This window comes from Numida meleagris, chromosome 9 (genome assembly GCF_002078875.1).
Source record: "Numida meleagris isolate 19003 breed g44 Domestic line chromosome 9, NumMel1.0, whole genome shotgun sequence".
Taxonomy (NCBI): domain Eukaryota; kingdom Metazoa; phylum Chordata; class Aves; order Galliformes; family Numididae; genus Numida; species Numida meleagris.
Genome location: NC_034417.1, coordinates 8,373,443 through 8,394,310, shown reverse-complemented (window position 1 = coordinate 8,394,310; position 20,868 = coordinate 8,373,443). Strand labels below are relative to the sequence as shown.

The 20,868-nt window shown below is 45.3% G+C and overlaps 1 protein-coding gene across 2 annotated transcripts in view; it reads right to left on the bottom strand.

Annotated features, from left to right (window-relative positions):
- The window catches only part of GNB5 (G protein subunit beta 5), a 29,245-nt gene continuing 8,806 nt past the window's right edge, over positions 430-20,868 (bottom strand). For both annotated transcript variants that reach the window (XM_021407019.1, XM_021407020.1), the window contains 10 exons: positions 18,002-18,138; positions 16,310-16,351; positions 15,600-15,676; positions 13,993-14,125; positions 10,131-10,274; positions 6,884-6,975; positions 6,712-6,760; positions 4,166-4,262; positions 3,134-3,300; positions 430-2,481 (listed from right to left, as the gene is read on the bottom strand). In XM_021407019.1, the coding sequence (XP_021262694.1) occupies positions 2,470-2,481; positions 3,134-3,300; positions 4,166-4,262; positions 6,712-6,760; positions 6,884-6,975; positions 10,131-10,274; positions 13,993-14,125; positions 15,600-15,676; positions 16,310-16,351; positions 18,002-18,138 (950 nt within the window). In that variant the 3' untranslated portion in view covers positions 430-2,469. The remainder of the gene's footprint in view (positions 2,482-3,133; positions 3,301-4,165; positions 4,263-6,711; positions 6,761-6,883; positions 6,976-10,130; positions 10,275-13,992; positions 14,126-15,599; positions 15,677-16,309; positions 16,352-18,001; positions 18,139-20,868) is intronic.

Sequence of the window (20,868 nt, the reverse complement as noted above, 5' to 3'; positions counted from 1 at the left end):
TCAGTGGCATGTCTGTGCCCTGCACTCACTGTGTCACGTTGCAATGTGAGGACAGTCCTGGGCTCTTGCAAAACACATACTCTGCATTTTCCAGCGCATTCTTGTGTCATTTCTGGAAAGAAAACATCACATGTCAGCTATGAGCCTTCTAAGTAGGAAAACACAACCTAAATCCTGGCCTCCTGGAGGCAGGAGGTGCTCAGAGGGAGGCTCGAGTGTCTCCAAGGGCTGCTCTTGCAGTTCTGGCTCCGTGGGTATCACTGGAAGATACTGTAGAAGCAATTTTCTGCTACATCTGGATATCACCCTACATTTTCACAGGACGAATGACCTAAGAAGCTGTATGGTGCAACAAGTAAACGCCAAAAACCAGAAGCAATCACTACCATTGCAAGTACTTAACACAGAAAAATGACAATGAACATGCTCTCAATATGTAAAATACAATTTATTGTATTTAGGCCATTCATAAGTATCAACACAATGCAGTATGTTTGAAACAAATATCTTACCAATAAATACTATCTAAACATTAATATCTTTTGATCAAATGTGTACAGTGTATTGACTCAATATTGCACAGTGAGCTCTATATGACATTACAATTTCCGTAGTGCATTTGTTACAGGGATTGTTTGCCACAAGTATTCCAAAGCATCAGGGTTGCCTTTTCCGAGCAGAAACAACTGAAAGTTCATTAGGGACTGAAGGCTGATACACGTGTCAGTGTCCTAGTTTAACTGGTCATGGACTCACTGGAACCTAATGTTTTCATGAATGAGGAAGCTTTCTTTCTATTACAATTTATATATTTCTTTAAAATCCCATTTTTAAACAGAGTGAGGATATTATCAAACTTATGTGCACAGCCAACTCCAGTGATGGCTTGTTTCATCTTGTTTCAATCCAAACACAAACCCTACTTTGATCTGCATCTTACCACTTGCTCCTTGCAGGCCGGGCTGTGCCAGGCTCAGCGGTGCTCCAGCACTTCTCTCCCTGTGTGCTCCTGCTTGTGTTGGACTCAGCACCCATTCATATAAGCAAAGGTGACACGCTGTAGTCTCAACTGCTCTCAGCGTATGAATGCAGATACATTTTTTTAGTAGTTACATGCTCAACTATATCTCAGCTTTATGTGAATAAATCTTAATTCTACAGCGTCAGCTGCACATGGGGGTAGTCCCACCAGTTAGTACCACATCCCTATACCCATGCAGAGCCAGATACCGTGAGCAACATGGCCAGCTATCGTGCTTCCTTGAAGCAGCATCTTGATCCAGTGGCTTGCACTGGGGTGAGGCCAGCAGCAAACAGGCAGGACTTGGCTCACAGCAGGCCAGTGCAGCTCACTGCCGTTCATTCTCACACCCAGCTATGACTGCACTGCCTCACTCCAGTAGGGGCTGTTCGAGCAGGGGCTGTACAGTTTAGCTTCTAAGATTTGGCCCGTATTGGCATGAACTTGTGCTGCTCTGATGTTACACAAGGATCTCAAAATAGGAGCATACTGCCTTATTGCACATTTAAGGCTCCATCACCCTGCCACAGTGGTGTGAACTGCTCAAAATGCAAGTAAGAATCGTGGTCATAGAATAACTGTGACTGACTTGGAAAAGACCTGACCATCAGTGTAATGGTGCTAGAGCTTAGCGTGTAGTATCCCTCAGTGCTTAGCATGTAGTATCCTTTAAGTAAAGAAAATTCACTCACCAAGTGATACAATTAAAGATTTCTAAGAAACTACTGGTTAAATACTACCTCATGATTATATAAATCATGTTTATATTCCTCATCTTTGCATTTACCATTTTGTATATATTTAGATTCTTTATATTCAGGTAACAGAGATGAAATACTTATTTCAATCTAAAAAGACAGTACGAAAAAAGCAGGGATTTAAAGGATTCTCTTCTGTACAAAAAATACATTTTTATGACAACGACCAGTACCTTCCCAACAGGGCCTCTGCTTACTGCCATGGTTCAGTCGGCCATAATGACATCACAAAGTATCAGAGTTGCTTTTCTTCCCACTTTTCAACACCAAAATTCAATGCACTACTAGGGAATGTTTCCAAAACCTTATGCTACAACCTGATAAAATCAGGAATCTTTTTTTTTGCTCTAAAAAGGAACTCAAATCATGCAAATAAATACATAATGTGCACTGAAGTACTCATTTCTATGATACAGATGACTTCAGAGCAAAGTCCATTTATAATTAACTAAACTAGTTCTAATAAAATAAGATACTTTCAAAACAGAATCGAAACCGTTACATTTTACCATGAGTTGATGTTTGCTATGTGTTTGAGCGGACTATGTTCTACCTAGTTGTGTTGATCTGTGGGTTCAGTGTCACTCCTTCTTAGAGCAGTGAATATCTGATTTTCAGGGAGCCTTGTTCATGCTGTTTTTGCAGTCCAGGTCATCGGTCTTCATTTGATTTTGCATACAGGATCTCATGTTAAGCCCAGATCTGCAGGAAGAGAGTTGAACAATCATTGATGACCTTGACTATCAAATATTTAATTAAAATCTGGCAAGGCGGTCAGATCGGTGGCACAGGGTATCAGTAGCAATGACATTGTTTAAGAAGCAAGTTCAAAGTTCCCTCAACTTCAACAGCTCTGCAAGCCCTGTGTGGAGATTTTTCAATTTGAATTTTCAGTTCACATTTTACACTGCAGGATTTTATATCTTTGTTAGTCATCATAGAATCCTTCGAGTTGGAAGGGACCTATATAAAGGCCATCTATCCCAACTTCCCTGCAATGAACAGGGATGCCTACAGCTCCATCAGGTGCTCAGAGCTCCTCCAGCCTGACCTTGGCTGTCCCCAGGGACGGGGCACCCACCACCTCTCTGGGCAACCTGTGCCAGTGCTTCATCACTCTTATTGTAAAAAACTTCTTCCTTATACCCAATCTAAATCTCCCCTCTTTTAGTTTGAAAGTATTTCCCCTTGTCCTATCACAACAGACCCCGCTAAAGAGCCTGTCCCCTTCTTTCTTATAGCCCCCCTTTAGAGAGTGAAAGGAACCTGGAGAGTCAATTTTTCCTATCCTAACCCTCACCCCTGCCCCTTTCTATTAAAACAAACCAACCAGCCAGGTGCCCCCAGAGCTTACTCGGAGAGTGTGGTCCCAGGACCCTGAGCAGAACGCTGTCCCGTCGGGAGAGACCCGCAGGGTGCTGACACGGTTCTCGTGTCCAAACAGAATAGATACACGGGACCCTTTCAGCACATCCCAGACATTTATGGTGTAATCATTATAACCTGCAAACAGCAGACGACCTACAAAGAGAATTAGATTTCAAAAAATAAGCTCTTACGTAGGCAACACATCGTTATTGCAGCAAGGGGAAGCAAGCTGCAGCCCAGCCTTCCCATACTGACACACACACACTGCCACACTGTTGAATTATCCCTACTAAATACTAAACTAATTAGAAAGTTAGTTAGTTGAAAATATAGTTAAAATCAAGATCAATTATATAGAATCTGCTTAGTCATTAGAGATGGTGTATCAGCCCAAATGACAGCTGACTGAAGAGCACTCAGCAGTTAACGAAGGCGAACGTTACTGTGCTCAGACTTTGCACGAGGAGTTGAACACAAATGGTTAAACAATCAGTAGGCAATTTGGTGACTGTTTGTCCCCGATGGGACCAGCTGTGGTGCCTGTGACCTGCGCAGAGCCATCTACGTCTGTCTGTGTGCTGGGCAGAAGCAGAGAAGACTCAAACGCACGTCTCTGGATCTGCAGTGAAAAATGGTAATGGCTCTGCCTTCATGCTCTTTTAACATACTTTGAGTTTCTATTAATCATTTATTATCCTTTAATAAACTATTTATGTAAGTGTGCATCATAGTCAAGTTACATTTCATGTTTCCTTTGAAGCATTTTTCATAATTATTGTGAAATTCTAGCCCAGCTGTTGTTAATGGCAAAATATTTGCCGCTTTCAGCATGACCAGGAAAACGCTTTTCATTGCTACAGAGCCAGCTAGGTGACATAAAAAGTAATTTTAATTTCCAGAGAAAGATTTTGGTAGTTAGTATTGGTTTTCAAATGCTTTATCAAGTTAGACTGTCAAAATTTGACAGCCTGTCACCATCCCAACTCCAGTACCACCACCTCCCAAGCTCATGTCTCACCACTGAGAGAGAAATCCACGCTGGATGCTCCAAAAATGATGCTCTCCTTGGAATAAATTGCTACTTCTCTGTCTGCACGAAGGTCGTATAAACGACACTAAGATTAAAAGAAAAACAACATATGTGTCTCAGTAAAGACTGGAGTCAATGGCCACTACTTTTCATTGAAAAAAAATGTGATTGGGAAGGCCTGCAGCCTAGCAGGTATCACAAGAAATGGCTGGTTGGCTTCTTTCCTTCTGTTATTTCTGCCCACTACAACTGGGACTCCTATGGACAAAACAAGGCAGCTTTGTATAAACTGGATGCAGAGCTTGCTTGTCCAAACTTCTTCTGTATGTCTCCTTCCCGTCTTGCTATAAAGAGAGGAGTTAGGTTTTGGACCATGGATACTTCCTGGAATTTCTCCCACTCTCAGCCTACTCTCTTGCTTCCCCACTGAGGTATCCTGTGTTAGGGTATCCCGCTGCCTACTGACTGGCTGTGCATGATGGTACACTCTCTAAGATCAACATTTCAGCCGTAACTGGAGCCTCGGAGACACAGAATTAAACCTCCGGTCATCTCTTTTAACACTGCCCACACACTATGGTGCTAAGGCCAGTCCCTTGGCAGGGAGGAGCCTCGGTGCTGCTCTGTGCTGTGAGATGGGACAGCAAGCAGCCTCTGGCCTAATGTGAGGTCTGTCTGCTTGAAGAACCTACATGAAAATGATTCAGGTGAGATAATATATTTTTCATACAGATCTTCAATTTTTATTTCTTATGGAAAATCCCCACTCACCTCTAACACCTTTATCATCTCCCAGCATAGTTTGGCTTGCTTAACACGGAACGAATCTATAGACAGACCAGATTTCATTGCCATCCAGAATGGCAATCTGTTAGCCCTGAAATCACAAGGCGCTTTTCAAACATTTGAACTGAAAACCTTCCTTAATATGTTAAGCTTTAGCAAACACTGGCCAGCTGGATTTCTTAATAGTAAGACTTAACTCGTGAAGAACAGCTGATGCACAGCCTGCACGTAAAGGAGGGGCTGTGCCATTGGCAGGGCAGTGCGAAGCTGCAAGGTATGAAATGTTCACGTTTCCGTGGATGAATAATTCTATAAGATTGTCCTGATAGGGAGTAAGGGTCACCTCAGGTGAGAGCGCTGCTGTGTGAGCACACTTTTATGGTTTCCCTCCACACAGTCAGAATTACGTGTTCCTCGAAATCCCCAAGTGTACAGTCAGGTCAAAGATACCCATCAGCGCAGCAGTCCCCAACAGGAAAACACCAGCCTCTTCGCTTAAACAATGGCATGGGTGGAAACTGCCAAAAATTCTGTCAGAAGTACAAAGATGGCATTTCCCACTCTCCCACTCAAGTCAAAATAATTAGTAACCACAGGAGCCAAGCTTGTGGCACTGAGCATCAAAAGAAAGCACTCTAACTGGAATTTAATGATGGACGATTTCTTCTTCTCACTCTCTCAGTATCTCAAATGTTCACAGTACCATAACCAAATGTGCAGAGATGCATACAGCTAGAGGTATTAATTTACAGTGGAAGCTTTTAAAACCTAAAAAGCAGTGCACACATCCAGGGAAGAAAAAGGGAATGGTTCTATTGAGTTGAGCCAGTTTAGGAGCAGACTCAAAACATGCTTCTAGGTCAAAGTACCTTGGAAAGGTTCTTCACCTTCACATACCTTGGTGTGATATTTGACAAAGCAGAAGCAGGGTGTCAGGCACCTCCCAAAGGTCTGCTCTCCAGCTGTATTTATTGCCAGCTTGGCTCCTGCAGGGCTGCGGGCAGAGCCCTGGAGACCCACCAGCTGCAGCAAGACCCCAGCCATGCACACCACACCAGGGCCCAAGGACACCAGGAGGTTAGTGGTATTTTACAAGCCACATGCAACTTGCCGAATGAAGTTACCAGTCAATACATACTGTGTCCTCCTAGCAGCTTACTCATAGATAGATAAGATCCAGGAAGGGCTATTGTATCACCAGGATGCCCTGGATGCAGTGAGTCATTGCAATGAGTCAGGTTGGCAGGGAGGGGCCAGCTGGCCCTCTGCCCTCAGGAGGCACAGAGCTGCTAAGGCCAAGTAGCTGCACAGCCCGGCACCACAACCCCTCTGCTTGCTGTGACATGCATGTATGTGTGCCCTTGCATTGTGCTACTGCTCCTGATGAGCTGCAGGATTTATCTAGTTCTTTCTACACTGACTGTGGCCAACTATATGAAGCTGAATCTCTTCTAGTAAGACAGCTGTTTTTGATCATGAAACTTCAAAACTCAGAAAGTCTGAAATTAAGATCTGGACAGTACTTCACGTAGAAAACTTTGCAATGATGACCTACCAAGCAGTACTAGATTTTTTTCTATATACAGTAGTTAATATTTTTATATTATACATTATTGCTTCTCTATCTTTGGTGTTGCAGGCCCAGTGTAGCCGCTAGCAGATTTCTGTGAATACGAACTAAGATTTTAGAACAATCTGACCTGCGAGGCAACAGAACTTCTCTGAATTATGCTGCTGAATTAACATACCGTGGCATCGTCTGAACCAGAGGCAAAAGCATCTCCGCTTGGGTAATATCTGTGCATGAGTGAAAAAAAGATGCAGAACACATTACATTATTTGGATGAGGTCAGTCTTCAAAAATAGAAGCAGCGCGTGGCTCAGCATCGCAAATGTGTCCTCTCCCACAAACACACTGACCTGACACTGTTGATGTCTGAATCGTGGGTTTCAAATGATTGGATGCACTGACCAGACCGCATGTCCCACACCATGGCTTTCTTGTCACATCCCTAACAAGACAAAAGGAATTCATTATAGGTGTACAAATAGCGACATTCACCCTTCATGTATCCAGTACATGTGTTCAAACCCAGCTACATTCACAGGGCTCTGAACGTCATAGCTCCAAGGGGAATTAACCAGCAAAGCAGCCCCACAAGCTACCACACGGGTACTCCGGAACCTGGTGCAGCTGCAGTGAGGAGGGCAGTGTGCCAGAAGGGCCAGACCCTCAGCAGGTGCTGCAGAGCAGCACGGGGACAGTGCTCCTGTGGGGCACAGTGAGGTCAGAGGGAGAGGGGCCCTTGTGCAGACAGGGCAGGGAGTGTTCAAGCTGACTAGCACTCAGTGCCCAGCTCTGCTCATGCTGCCACTGCTTCTGCAGTTTCCCCACACCACAGAGCAGCAGAGCAGCATGACTGACTCACTCCCTTCCCACTTCATATGCTCAACATAAATACTAATTCCCAGCATTAAAAGATTTATGATAAATGTTTCTCATGTGCTGAAACTGAAAATGAAATAAATATCTCTTGCCAAGCCAGAGTTAACTCCTGCCATGGCTTGTAGCACCTACATGCTCAGTGGCAAGGCTGGGATGAGAAAAGAAATGTGACAGCATTTCAGCTCATCATCAACCTCTAACCCATCCAAGCTGTGCTTTGAAAGCACTGTTTAACACCGAGTGCTTCCTAAGAGGTGCTTGGCACCTGGGTGCTTTGGGTGGCTTGCTCAGCTCAGTTAGGCTGTGATGCCCTCAGTGATGGACCCTCTCATACCCACAGGAGCATGTGGCCGGTCCTGCTCCCAGCTGCAGTGTTTCACTGCTGTCACAATAGCAGCAGCAGGAAAAAGAGCATAGACTTTTCTTATGAGAGCAATGGGAGGTTTTAATAATCACAACCCTGCCGGGGGAAGGCAGAAGGTAGGCTCAGCCTCTCCAAATGGGTCCAAGTTGCCTCCATGCTGTATGGAAAGCACAGAGCAGCCCAGGCAGCTGCTGCTCCCGCTGCGCTGGTGAATGCTGCTCAGCAGACTGTGCCACGCATTATTTATTTTTGAGCAAATATAATTGCTAGTTAAATTATCTCTCTTCACAGTTCAAGTGTTTCTTTATTTTTTGAAACTCTTCTGTAAAATGAAATCCCAGCTTTTCACTAATGATGTCATTATTTAAATTATTCATTATTTAAATGTTCCTTCATACCATCTTGCAGTTTCTGTGTAGGCGAAACCACGCTGCATTGAGAACATTTTGGATTCAGCACATTTCCCTTGGAAGCTCCACCACAGCCCTAGCCCAGCCCTTTGCATTGCTCCCATGTGCACCATTCTTACTGACCTCTCTGGGAGTCTGGGAGCAAGACAAAACTGACAAGCTGCTGTTTTGACTCCTAAGGTTTGAAGGAGAAACCAGCAAGCACCTGTGGAGAGATGGCCCCGCGAGTGCTAGCTCCCTCGCCCCAAGGAGCAGTGCTCCAAGGGCTCAGGGCACAAGTCTGGGGCTCAGCCCCAAGCTCACCCAGCTCTATAAGTCTCACTGTGATTTTTAGTGGCTATAAATAACAGCTCCCAGTCTACTTGCTGTTGCATTGACATCTCTTATTCCAGCTCAAGATTGCTGTATTGCAGAGCCCTGGTATACAGGAAGACTCTATATATCACTGTACTTTCAGGTCATACCACTTTAGCTATACCAGTATCGACTCAGTGTAAGACAGACCTTCACAAAAGAGGTGTTTTGCATCTGATGAGTTAAGTGAGTCTGTGAGCACGGACATGCCCAAGCTGCTACGCTGACAAAGTATGACATATTCTCTTAGCTGTACCATAGCTGCTTGTGATTCTTTGCCCTATAATAAGCTGAGCTGTTCCCAGGGAGAATGAATCTGTCCTTTCTGGGAAGTGAGCTCAGTGTCAGGAAAGCCCGGGAGGAGTAAATGCACTTGGATGGAATTAGCTTTCAGTCACGCTTCAGAGCAGCTGTGCTAACAGCAGGCAAACCAGGCCAACGTGCTAGGCTTTTCTCCTGGTCAGCCCGCCAAATTTGATAAAAAGAGCTGTAACTGAAGAGGTCCAGGTTTATCGTGAAGGGACAGGACTGTGACTGTGCACAACAAGTGGAATCCTCTGACTGACAGACAGCACCTTCCCGCACAAGGGCTATTTCCACCAGCAAGCACAGGGCATGTTGTGCCAGCACTGGTCAGGTGCAGAAACCAGGTACCATCAGCAGTTACTGGCAGCAACTCGCCTATAACAGGAGGGCTCATCTCAGAGCTCCTAATGGCTCCTACCTGCACACTTGGTTTCTGAGGTTGGAAGGATCAGCACTCCCTCGAAAAGGAGCTAAGACTCACCCCATTCACCTCTATGCCTTGTTCTGCCTTACTGTGCAGCCATGGCCCAGTTGCCTGGGGCAGTGCTCCTTCAGGAGCAGGACACCATTGGGAAGGTGCCCTGTTACTTCCCCAGAACAAGTCCTGTGGCCCCAGTGAGGTCTGCGTGTTCCTCGGGGCATGGAGGGCAGTGGGCAGCGTGTGGCTGACGAAGGGGCTTTGAATGCCTCTGGTACCACTGGAAAGCACAGGAGGCTCAGCAACAGCTGAAGATGTGGCCACACCTCATCTCTCTGCACCGACTTGTACGAGGGTCCAGCCAGTGCCCAAGCCACCCCTTGGCTGCTGGGGAGTGGTTGAGCAACACAGCAGCATCTGCGTTATTTACAGCCCTGAACCATTCCCTGAGCAGCCACTGGCACACCCTGCCTGGCTCCGGAGAGCTGGGCACAACGGAGCCAAAAGCAGGAGGGTGTCTGCTGCGCCGGGCTCACACCTCCGCCTGCAGAATGGGCCAGCAGCTCTAGCTCTGAGCCCGTCCCTTCCTGGGAGAGGTGTTGTTTTGATCTAGGGCTGAGTTGCTTTGGTGTGGGGTGGAATCTGCTAAGTAAGCAGAACTGCGGTCACACTGGCAGGGTGGGTTTGACCCCACAGTCAGAAGTTTAATTTACTCCAGATTGAGACATCTGATTGCAATGAGAGAATTGCAATGGTGCTCCCACTACATACTCCAACGCTTCCTCAGTAAGATCATGAGCCTCCTGTTTTGCTGCTTTTTCCCTCCCACCTTCCTTAACTTGATATGATGATAGGAAGCTCCTGCTTACCCCAGAGACAAATGTATTTCCAGTTTCTGAAGGAGCCAGGTCCAGGCAGAGGACATCAGCTCCATGCCCATGGAAGCTTTGCAGAAGCTGCCCGCTCTCAACATCCCACAGAGCACAGGTCCCATCTCCACTTGCTGTCAAGATCTATGGAACATGGCAAGGAAAGTCACAACACAAAAATCAACAGACAGTCAAGCTTACAAAGAAACTACTGGCATCCTATCTGTACGCCAAGGACAGATTTAATTTCAAGAAATATTATACAATAAATCAAAGCCATAAAAACAATCCTATTCTAAGCAGAGTTTGTGTTTTTAACTTTTAAGGAAAGAAGTGAGAGTGGAGAGAAAAGGAGAATTGGCACAGCTGTAACTACATAGGGTTTCAGTAATGGTCAGTTTTGTGCAGTGGGGTTAGAAGAACAGATGCCATCAGAGATCTACTGGCATTTCCAAATCCTCCAAAGGGGAGGTAGAACCAGACTGATATTTTTGACTGCCCCTGTATTTAACCCTACCCAGATTTAGGCTGCTGGAATTCAAACTGCTTAAAGAACTGCTGGAGTTAAGTATGCCTGTTGTGTTTTACCTGCTTAACTCTTCATGGTTTTTTTCTGCTTGAAATTGCCAGGTTCAAGCCAATGAATTGGGGTTAAGACATGGATATTCTGAAAGGGAAACAAGCCTGTCTAGACAGAGACTGTTGTTTGACAAGTCCATCACCTCTCACTTGTCCAAAACCATTTCTGTGTGAAAAGGCTTGAAGAGATCTTGACCAAACAGAGCTCACAGCTTCCCTCATCTGTTACAGGCATGTGATTAGTGCTTGTGATTGCGGCTAAAGCCTGATGATGTTCAATTGTTTAGAATTTCCCCTTGGCACCCAAAGCTGTTATGCAATCACAAATTTTGTAGGTCTCTGTGCACAGGCGTGGAACAGACTAGGGTGACTGTAGAACAACTCTGCATGTTCTATGGTTCTGTGACCTTATGAAGTCTTCTGCACAGATTATTCTCATGTTCAGCGGGGGAACTCCAGGATCACAGTGGGTAATTAGAGATTACAAAGAAAATACTCCTTAACAAGAAAATGATCATACGATCATGAAACCATTCACAGAGTTGCATAAAAGTTAAACACTGATCACATTTGACAGGTGCTCCAAAAACTTCTCCCAGAAACAGAAGTCTGCAAAGCTTCAGAACAGCCCATTCAGAACCCTCCTGCAGAGTCACAATGATGTTCTGGGATGTTAATAGTAGAAGAAAGCTCTGAATCGTCTTTTTGTTCTGTTTTTGAGCCCAGGTTAATGAAATTCTCTATTTTGAGCACTGTTTGCACTCAGATGGAAAGTGAAGGTACTGAGTGAGGAATGAGGACTTTCAGCTCGGAGGATTTGCTGATTTTGTAATAACATGTAAGAAAGATTTGAAGGGAAAAAGAATAGCTAAAATAAAGTAGGTGTCTGTTGGCAGTCCAGGGCTCCAGCTAATGCTGGAGTTGAACTCTATGATCATTATGGCCCCTTCTGGCACCAAGAGGCAGCACTGCATATGGCAGGGGACAGCAGGGCCATGCTGCGGCTCACCACGAGTGCAGACACTGGGGTAGGAGCAGCAGTAAGGGCCACTCTGCCTTCGCCATGGTCACATCCTGCCCTTCAGCTCTTCCACACTGGGACTATGGCTGCCTGCCCCATGCACAACACTCAAGATCCCAACTAACCCATGCTATTAATACACACAGAGCGTCGTCACGTGGGGAACATTATCGCACTGCAGAGCTGCAGATACCTAATTAAGGAAGTGAGGCTTCCAAGCGCTCTGAGTTGGGGAGGCTCTCTCTGGCAGGAGTGATCTGTGGGGCCCAGGCCAATTTGTGCAGGTTGCCCAGCTGGCAGCTCAGTGCTCCTCTTGGCCTGGGATGGCAACAAGAAGAAGAGCAAAGATGGCTCCTCCTCTTTCAGCACCTGCACAGCCTGAGATTGGCTTTAATCAGCGATGAGACACCCCCACGTCGCCTCTCACCAGATGCCAAGGACACACCAGTTCCTAAGGTCTTTTCTTGTCATTCATTCTGAGAACTGAGCCTAGGTTTGAGAGAGCAGCTGAGGCAGAACAGCAGCACTCGCAGCTCTGGCGGTGGGTGCTGGCTGCTATGGAGCTCTGTGCTTGGGGAGCTGTGCTCTGCCCCAGAGCTGCTCCAGGGCAGGCGACATGGCAAGTCCTCCAGTGACATGTGCCAGGAGAGAAGAGCTGCACGGTGTGCCTCTTGCACAGTGCACCCTCAGAATTACTGGTGATTCTAATTCCCAGGCCATTACCTAAAGGGAGAAAAGAGAAGCAATGTGGGGTTCTCTGGGATGCCCTATATAACAGTGTTCTAACAGAAACATAGCCAAACCATTTGCTTGTATTTGTTTAAACAGTAACATACAGTGCTATAAACAATCACTTAAAAGCACATCTATCAATCACAATAAAATTTCTTCAGAGAAATCTCAGAATCATTGAATATAAAATATCTTAATCCACTGTGGTGTAGTATATCGGTGCAGTTTGCTGTATTTAATAAGGAGGAAAACCTCCTTATTTTTCCTTCTATTTTGATTATGAAAAATACACAACTATTTTTTCCTTTCATAGGATTTAAATCGTGACACATATAGGTATGGACAAGAAAAGAGATTACTGGTTTTGTATCTCATCATAGCCATTCCACATCATTTAGATTCCCCTCCAGTTACGCAGGGCTCCTGCACAGTGAGGTCAGGGCTGAGCAAGCCTGAACCTGGTACCTCCACCACTTGTTTCCATGACAATCAGCCTGAATTAGCACCTCAGAGTCATTACAGAATGGCAGACTGGCAAATAACAACATACTTTTGGGCATCTCATGTCTTGAAATAGAAGCAATCAGAGCTGGTATTTCCATCTGAAGAGCTCTAAATAACTGAAAGAAGGGAACAAGGTATACCCTTTCCAGCAGCTCTGCTGACAGGGAGCATGATTTAAATGCCCCCTTCTTCTTTTATCTCTTTCTTTCTTTTTTTTTTGTTTTTTTCTTCCAGAGTGCACTGAATAGAACTTCGATACAAATTTGAAAACCAGGGTGGGCAAGGAGATTACCCTGGCTCCTTTCATCATCTTTTGTGTTTCTGGAGAAAGGGGTGCAATATTCACTACAGAAGAAGACTAGCCTGGTCCCAGATGATCTGCATTTTGTTCCTAGCTTTGCCATAGAGTCCCACTGTGACGCTGAGCAATCACTGCCCTTTGTGCTCAGCCCCCCATGTGTGAGACAGGGACAACTTTTTTCCCTCGAGAGAACACATCGTGGCATGTGTGGACAGGGCTCTCCCTGCGGAGCCATCCCTGAGCTCAGATATGTCACTTGATATGAACAAAAAATACTAAGAATTAAAGCAAAGTTGTCTGGACATCCATTACAAAGCAGGCAAACAACGTACACTCCACCAGCTGGCAGAGCAAACACCCAGCCTAGTTCTACCTGAGCTGGCTGTTGGGCTTTTTCAATTATTGACATTAGTTCAAGCTCCTAAAAGCACAAGGCAGCACAGAGCCAGCGAGCAGAGAACACACAGAGCACCAGCAAGCAATCTCTACAGAAGGGACAGGCCTTTGCAGGGTGCAGGCACGACAGCCTGGCCACAGGCTGTTGCAGGCTGTCACAGAAGCTTCTGCAGCACATTCATTGCCCCAGAGTGTCCCAGCAGCCCTGCATGAGGCACAGCATGGCTCTGGCTGTGGAATGCCCCGTGTGCAGGGAAGGTTACCGCATACAAGCGCGGCTTACGTTAAGCTTTGCTGGACAGTGGGCTGCGGGCAGGGGATGCATTTACCTGCATGTCAGAGTTAGTGAAGCTGCAGGCAGACAAGTAGTTTGTGTGCATTGCAACCGATTTCTTCTTTGCAGCCATATTTTCATTTTTGTCAAATGTCAGAGGGTACACAGAACACTTGTTGTCCAGGCCACTAGAGAGAGTAATAATAGCAATAACAGAGAGGAGAACTGGTTAAAACTGCAACAACAAAAGGCAAGTGGTGATAAGAAGGAAACCACCTGTCAGTGCTGAGCTACCAAATCCTCACAAGCGCCGACTTCCCTGTATTGTGCTGGCCTGGACCTCACGTGTGGGGAAGCCCAGCTGCCTCACCAGCCCGGCTACGTTACAGCACATCAACAGCTGAGGCTCACTATTTTTTACCCTCATCCAGTTTATAAATGGCACTGAATGAAATCTTACAAAAGCATGAGCTGCAAGGTGACATAGTCACTTCAGGGTTAATTTTTCCTATTCAGTCAAAGTGCCATTTTTCTGCCATGTGTCACTGTGAGTATTAGCATTTAAAATGTCATTATTTATGTATTTTAATAAATTTGACATAACTCCTATGGAAGAGACAGCATAGCAAATAGTGGATGTGAAGAAAAGGTCTTTTGGAAGAATCTGGAAAAATAACCACCAGAAATACCTACCCTGGTAGCTGGTGTGTCCCTCCTGGACAGTCACACCAGTCAAGCTGTGTCCCCCAGGCCAGCTGTGCCCACCTTGACACCTTTCTAAAGCTGTGGTAGCTCAGCCATGCCTTGGTCCTTGATCCCCAGGACTCCAGTGGGTGCTTGCTTTGTGCCTTGTATTAACTGCACAGCACTTAACCAATGTCACAACGGAAATACAGAACTAGGTAGTGCGATGCATCTATGTCCCCACTGTCTCTCTTACAAGAACTTCTCTGTCATTCTTCAAGTTATAGCAAAAGCCGTACGATTTCTGGACTCCGTCTCCACAGACACTTAAGGAGTCTTTTTTCCACATTTGTGAGCAGCACAGTAAAGTCTTCCTTTGTTTCTTTCTCTTGCCCCGAGCTTACTTTGTCTGTCTGATCCACCCAGTCCCTTTCTAAAAGATCTCTTGCCGACTTCTCTCTTTGTTTTCTCTCCTGCAAAAACTCAATTTTTCCAAACCTGAGCCCTCAGAAAAGTTGAAGATAATTATCAAGGACAGGGTCACTTCCCCCCACTCCATCTCGGCAAGATCTATTCATATGCTGATAATCCTTATCGGTCAACCTTTCTCTCTACCTCTTAGAAGAAAGAGAGCAAAGAAAGAATAGGGTTAAAACCATTCTCCCTTAGAAGATATATCCAATGCACACAATCAAATTGGAACGGAGAACTTGCATGCATGCAGAATTCCTAACCCATGATATAAATGCTGAAAGAGGATTATTTCCCATGCTTATACAACAGATGTTATTACACTGAAGTCAGTGGAGACAAAACGGATGAGCCGTTATGGGACTAGAAACAGAGGCACTGCATATAATCCTCCCATCCACAATCAAGGCACGCAAGCTTCTAACTGTTGGCATCTTGTGAAGGCACCAGGAGACCCCTGCAAATCAAGCCTCTCCGCATAAGTAGCAGGGGAAAGTGGAAACTTACCCACAAGCAATGGCACATCCAGACGGGGCATATGCACATGCCATCACCCAGGTACATGGCATCGTCACAGCGTGTTCCTGAAACACAGCATCTCTTTAAAACTTAGACATCACTACTTCCCTAGCCCAGCAAAGCAGCAGGAGGACAGCTACTCCATGCCTGACTATTCCCACCTTATCCACAAGCCCCAGACTGAACACAGAGCATGTTTTATTGAGGCTACTTGGTGATGCAAATGTCCTCACTGTGGTACATGTATCGGTGAATTAGAAACAAGTTGTATTTTCACAGCTGTCAGAAGCAAGGAGACCCCCGACAGGGGTTGGAGAACCAGTAGCATCATGTCACAGTGAACACCATGGCTGAAGGATCCCTGGTGATCACACGTGGCACCTTGCACAGCTGTTACCCAGGGACACCTTCCATTTAACTGGCCTGGCTTTGCCTCCAGCCCAGGGGCATCCCATCAGTGACAGGACTGGATTGGTACACGCTGCAGACCATGACAAATAACAGTGCCCTGATGGGGACTTTGCTCAGAGACAGGTGAAGAGAGATGGTTTGTGTGGGCTCCTTGCTCTGAGGTGCTGGTGGAGGCTTGTAGGTTGTTCCATCATCCTGCTGTCACCTGTGCACCCTTCAGATCTCCATCATATCCCACCGTTGTTTCCCTATGCACAGAAATAGGACTTTTGCTGACTTTCACCTACCTTGTTGGTAGTGAACGAATCCCACACAATCACCTTCCCATCCTAAACGAAAACATACAGAGAGAGGTACAACTGTCAGCTTACTTCTCAGATTTGGGGGAAATTCTGCTGCTCATTTCTATCCCCTAATCTGTTACTTCAAGACATTTTTGTCTCCATCTTAACAACATTACAATGGTTGCGGTGAAGCACCAAGGAGATGGTTCTCAGTAGTGCGTTACTTCTTTAACAAGAAGAAAACCATATTTCCTTCTGAGATTATTGATGTCAGATTAAGGACTGATCTCTTTTTAAAAGGCCTTTCCCCAGCGTGTTTATGAGAACTTCTTTCACCTGCAGAACATACTCAGAACAGATCTACCTAAAGAAGTCACTGCTATCAAGTGCTCACTTGCCTCCTTTCAGCCATGATGTGTTTCCCCCAGCCTGCAATCACCATCTGCAAAACCAGCCACTTCTCCCATGTAAAACCTGTTGGGGGCTCAGTATAAGGCCTCACAAATACAAGAGTTAACCTCTATTACAAGTCATTCTCCCAGCTGGCAACATGCACAGGATCGTTTATGGACACTGCAGTGTTTATTCATCTTCCCTTTCCTATCTTCTTCTACTTTCCTCTTTACTTCTTGCTGCACTTACTTCGATTATCCATTGCTACAGTCAGCTAAAGAGCAATCATAACAACACTCTACCGAGGGTAACTCAACCACTTTGTGTATGCCAGCAACAATCATGCCAGTTACTTTGCCTTAAGCACATCATATTATCATCCCCATTTCATGAAACTGAAATGTTTATTGGTAAACAGCAATTGTTGCTATATCTGGACTCAATTCAGTTCTTAGAAATAGAGACAAAATCCATTACGACTTTCCTGTTTAGCTTTTTGATTTACACACTGGCATTTTAACCACTAAAAAGAAAGTCACATTAATTATTTAAACTTTGATTCTCTTTGCTGGAGTCACCATGAATGGTAAAAAACTCACAGTAACTGAAGGTAGCTTGCAGATTGCCTATTTTTATCCCTCTGGTGAGACCCCTGACAGATTTCATATAGGTCAATGAACAGCTGTGTGATGCAGTGAGCTCACTCACTGCCATACTGGGCGCACGATGAACCAGTGGATCTAGAAAGTAATTATCTCATTACCTCCTACAGCTCATGAGACTGGTCTGGAGCAGGTGGTAGGACAGTTTCTCAGAATAACCAAATAAATGCAGCAGCTTTGGCAGATTGAGGCTTTTAAGGTCACACCAATCATACAGATTGCAGAAGAAATGTTTGTACACAGAAATCTCTAGAAGCATTAAAATTACTTCCCTTCCCTTTTCCTGATTGTTTTATGTTAACACATCAACTGAAATCATTACTGAACACTAAGTCTGTAAAGACCAAGGCAATAAAAGTATACATTGGCCTCAGATTAATTCTTTCTATTTTCTTTTGTAGTAGGAAATACAGGGAAAATCTGTATATGACTGCAGAAGAAACATTTAGGGTACTAGCATGTAGTTATGCTCAGATTTGTGCTCTCTGAACAAACATGCTGCAATGTACAGCTTTAAGGGCATACTGAAAACATGTACATTATGCAAAGGTATCATCTGAAAAGAGTAGCACACAGCACAGCTAGAAGATTTGTATAGTGCCCAATGCCATCTTTGAAAAACACCTGCCCAGTGGCATACCTGGGAGGAGCTCACAATTCTTCTTTTGTCTTTGCACCAGTCCATACAGAGAACTTTATTTCCATGGCCCTTCAGGGTCCTCCTGGTCTTCATCACAAACTGGCCCAGTGCCTCCACACGTTCTGCCACCTGATGAACTGCAAACAGCTGACAGTTAGGGAACCTTGCACTGAAGCTCTGCCACAGAAAACTTTTGTATTTGTGAGTAATGTCACTTGGAGGAATTAATACAAGAAACACGAGCCTATATGCAGGCCAACAAAGCCTGCTTCAGAACTGGCGGGTGGTAAAACCAAGGTGGGAGGTGTATAAATATATCCACCAAATAAAGATATGGATGAATTTACTCAGGGATTGAATTCCAGGGCTGTAGCAGCTGAAGCACTTGCACACTATCATTCCCAAGTATAACTGGAAAATCAGTTACTCACCCCCTTTCCTCCCTCTCACTGACTGAGGGAAACCCTCAGTCTGACTGTGGCTTGAAAGAGCATCTCCATTAAGCTTGGAAGAGTCTAACGCATACCCTAAAGTGCTCAACAGAACTGCAGATCATTGCTGTGTCTTGGAGGAAGAAATCACACAAAGAAGGGGATAAGCATCAAATCTCAGAAGTTTTCACTGTAAAATGCTTGTTTTGGGTATGAGACTCCCTCGGGCAGGGAGTCAGCCTCGAGCAGTGCAGCATGCAGCAGTGTGATACAGGTACCAGCCATCAGAGACTTCTTGTCATTTCATCTCCACTGGTGGCTAAGGGAGCCCCAAGGGCCAAGGCACAACTCTGAGCAGGGAAACAAAGGTGATCAGAGGGCTGGAGCACCTCTCCTATGAAGAAACGTTGAGGTAGTCAGGCTTGGAGAAGGCTCCGGATAGACCTCATTGCAGCCTTCCTCTACTTGAAGGGAGCCTATAAGCAGGAGGGAAGACAGTGCCAGGAAAAGGGGGAATGGCTTTAAACTAAAAGAAGGGAGATTTATGTAAGATGTTAGGCAGAAATTCTTCACTCAGAGGGCGGTGAAGCCCAGGGACTGCTGCCCAGAGCTGTGGGTGCCCCATCCCTGGAGGTGCTCGAGTCCATGTTGAGTGGGCCCTGGGCAGCCTGGTCTGCTGGGTGGCAACATGGCAGCAGAGTCGTAACTGGATGGACTTTAATGTCCTTTCCAATCTAAGCCATTCTATGATTCTGTGATAATAGGATCCAATGCTAGCCCATGTCACGTTTGTCCATGCTGCAATGTAAGATAATACAGCTGCTGCTAGCTAAGGGGGCAACGCCTGACTCAAATTTTTAGAAATAAATGCAGAATCTCATGTTTTAATGAGCTGGCAGATGAAATGTTAAGTTTTTCAGTGCTGTGCTGGAGGCTCAGCTCCACATCCTGTGGGACAGGTGACTGCCCTAGCGCAACGCTGCTGCTTTACCCTTTATCACTTTTCTAGAGCAGCTGCAGGCGTCCTTCACTTTGAGATCAATCCCTGGCACAGGGTCAGGGGAGAAATTTCTGCCTAAGGCAGAGATGGATTTTGAGTAGTTTAGATTTTCATGATTTGTCTTTCAAAACCACCAGCCCTGCGGGCTGTGCCAGACCAATGCTCTGCCTGAAATCTCCACTTGCCCAGACTCCCCCAGCCAGGGGCCAAGTGCTGCCCACCATTCCTGACCATCTGATCCTGCTATTCCCAATGGGAGGTCAGAAACAAGTTTCTCAGAAAGGTTCACTGAGGAAAAGATACATTTTCTCCCTACTTCTGCCCGTGAAACCCTCTCAGTGATCCAATCGGAAGACACGAACGGACAGGAGGTTATTATGGCAGCTGGAAAGAAGCTTGTGTCCAGAACATATCTGAAAAAACAAATGTTTCGCAGACAATAGCAATGTGTTTCCATTATGTCAACACAACCAAGACTCTGTGGAATTGTCTGCTTTAGCTTTTACGTTCTGTGAGGACGCTTATCTCCAGCCACAGCCATAATAACGCTGTACCCGCCTAGCACAGGTTTCAGAGTCAGATAATTATTTTGAAGCGTACTCTGATATTGTTTCAGGATAGTTGAAAATTATGCACTCAGACAAATAGATCAGCTACAGCCAGTAATTAGCTCGAGTGGCTTACAAAGGTCCAGATAAAACATGCTATTTTTATAAAGCATATGGTTAGGCCCAGCAGGAAGCGGGGATTTGATGCAGATACCACTGGGTCTTTCATCTTTTCTTTGCTGGAAGTCCTAATGGTACCTACCAGCCTTAAAAAGTTATGGCTCACATGAACAGGAAAAACTCTTTTATCTATACCCCAAATTTTAAGTGATAGAACCGAATCCCTAAAACCGTAACGCTGTGGCTCAAATGCACGTTTGGTATTTCCTCTTTCTGTCCACATTTCCGAGAGCTGCCGCTCCAAACCCATTGAACAAATAAGGGCAGTGCCAGTTCAGCCAGCTGTTTGTTTTGGGAACCACAGAGGGAAGGTCATGATCAGAGGAAAAAATGTGAAAGATACAATTTTAGATTTAAAAAAAAAGAGAGAGAGAGAGAGATGCTTTATTCTGTAATTTATAACCTCTGCAGAAATCACTCTTGGGAATAACTGAAATGCAAAATAACTCTGATACAGAATTGATTGTGAGGAAGCACTGTTCTACACGAGCATAAGGATGTGGAAACCACGCCATGGTCAAGCAAGCAGCGCCTTCCAACATAAGTTGCAGATTTTATGTATGAGAAAAGCGGTAAATATCCTGTGACTACAGCATCATGTCCATATACAGCATCACTCCAAGCATGGGTAAAACTGCTTTCCTAAGCATGGAATGGATTTAAGCGTATGCTGAAGGGGTCTGTCAAAGAGAGGCCCCACTGCTACTG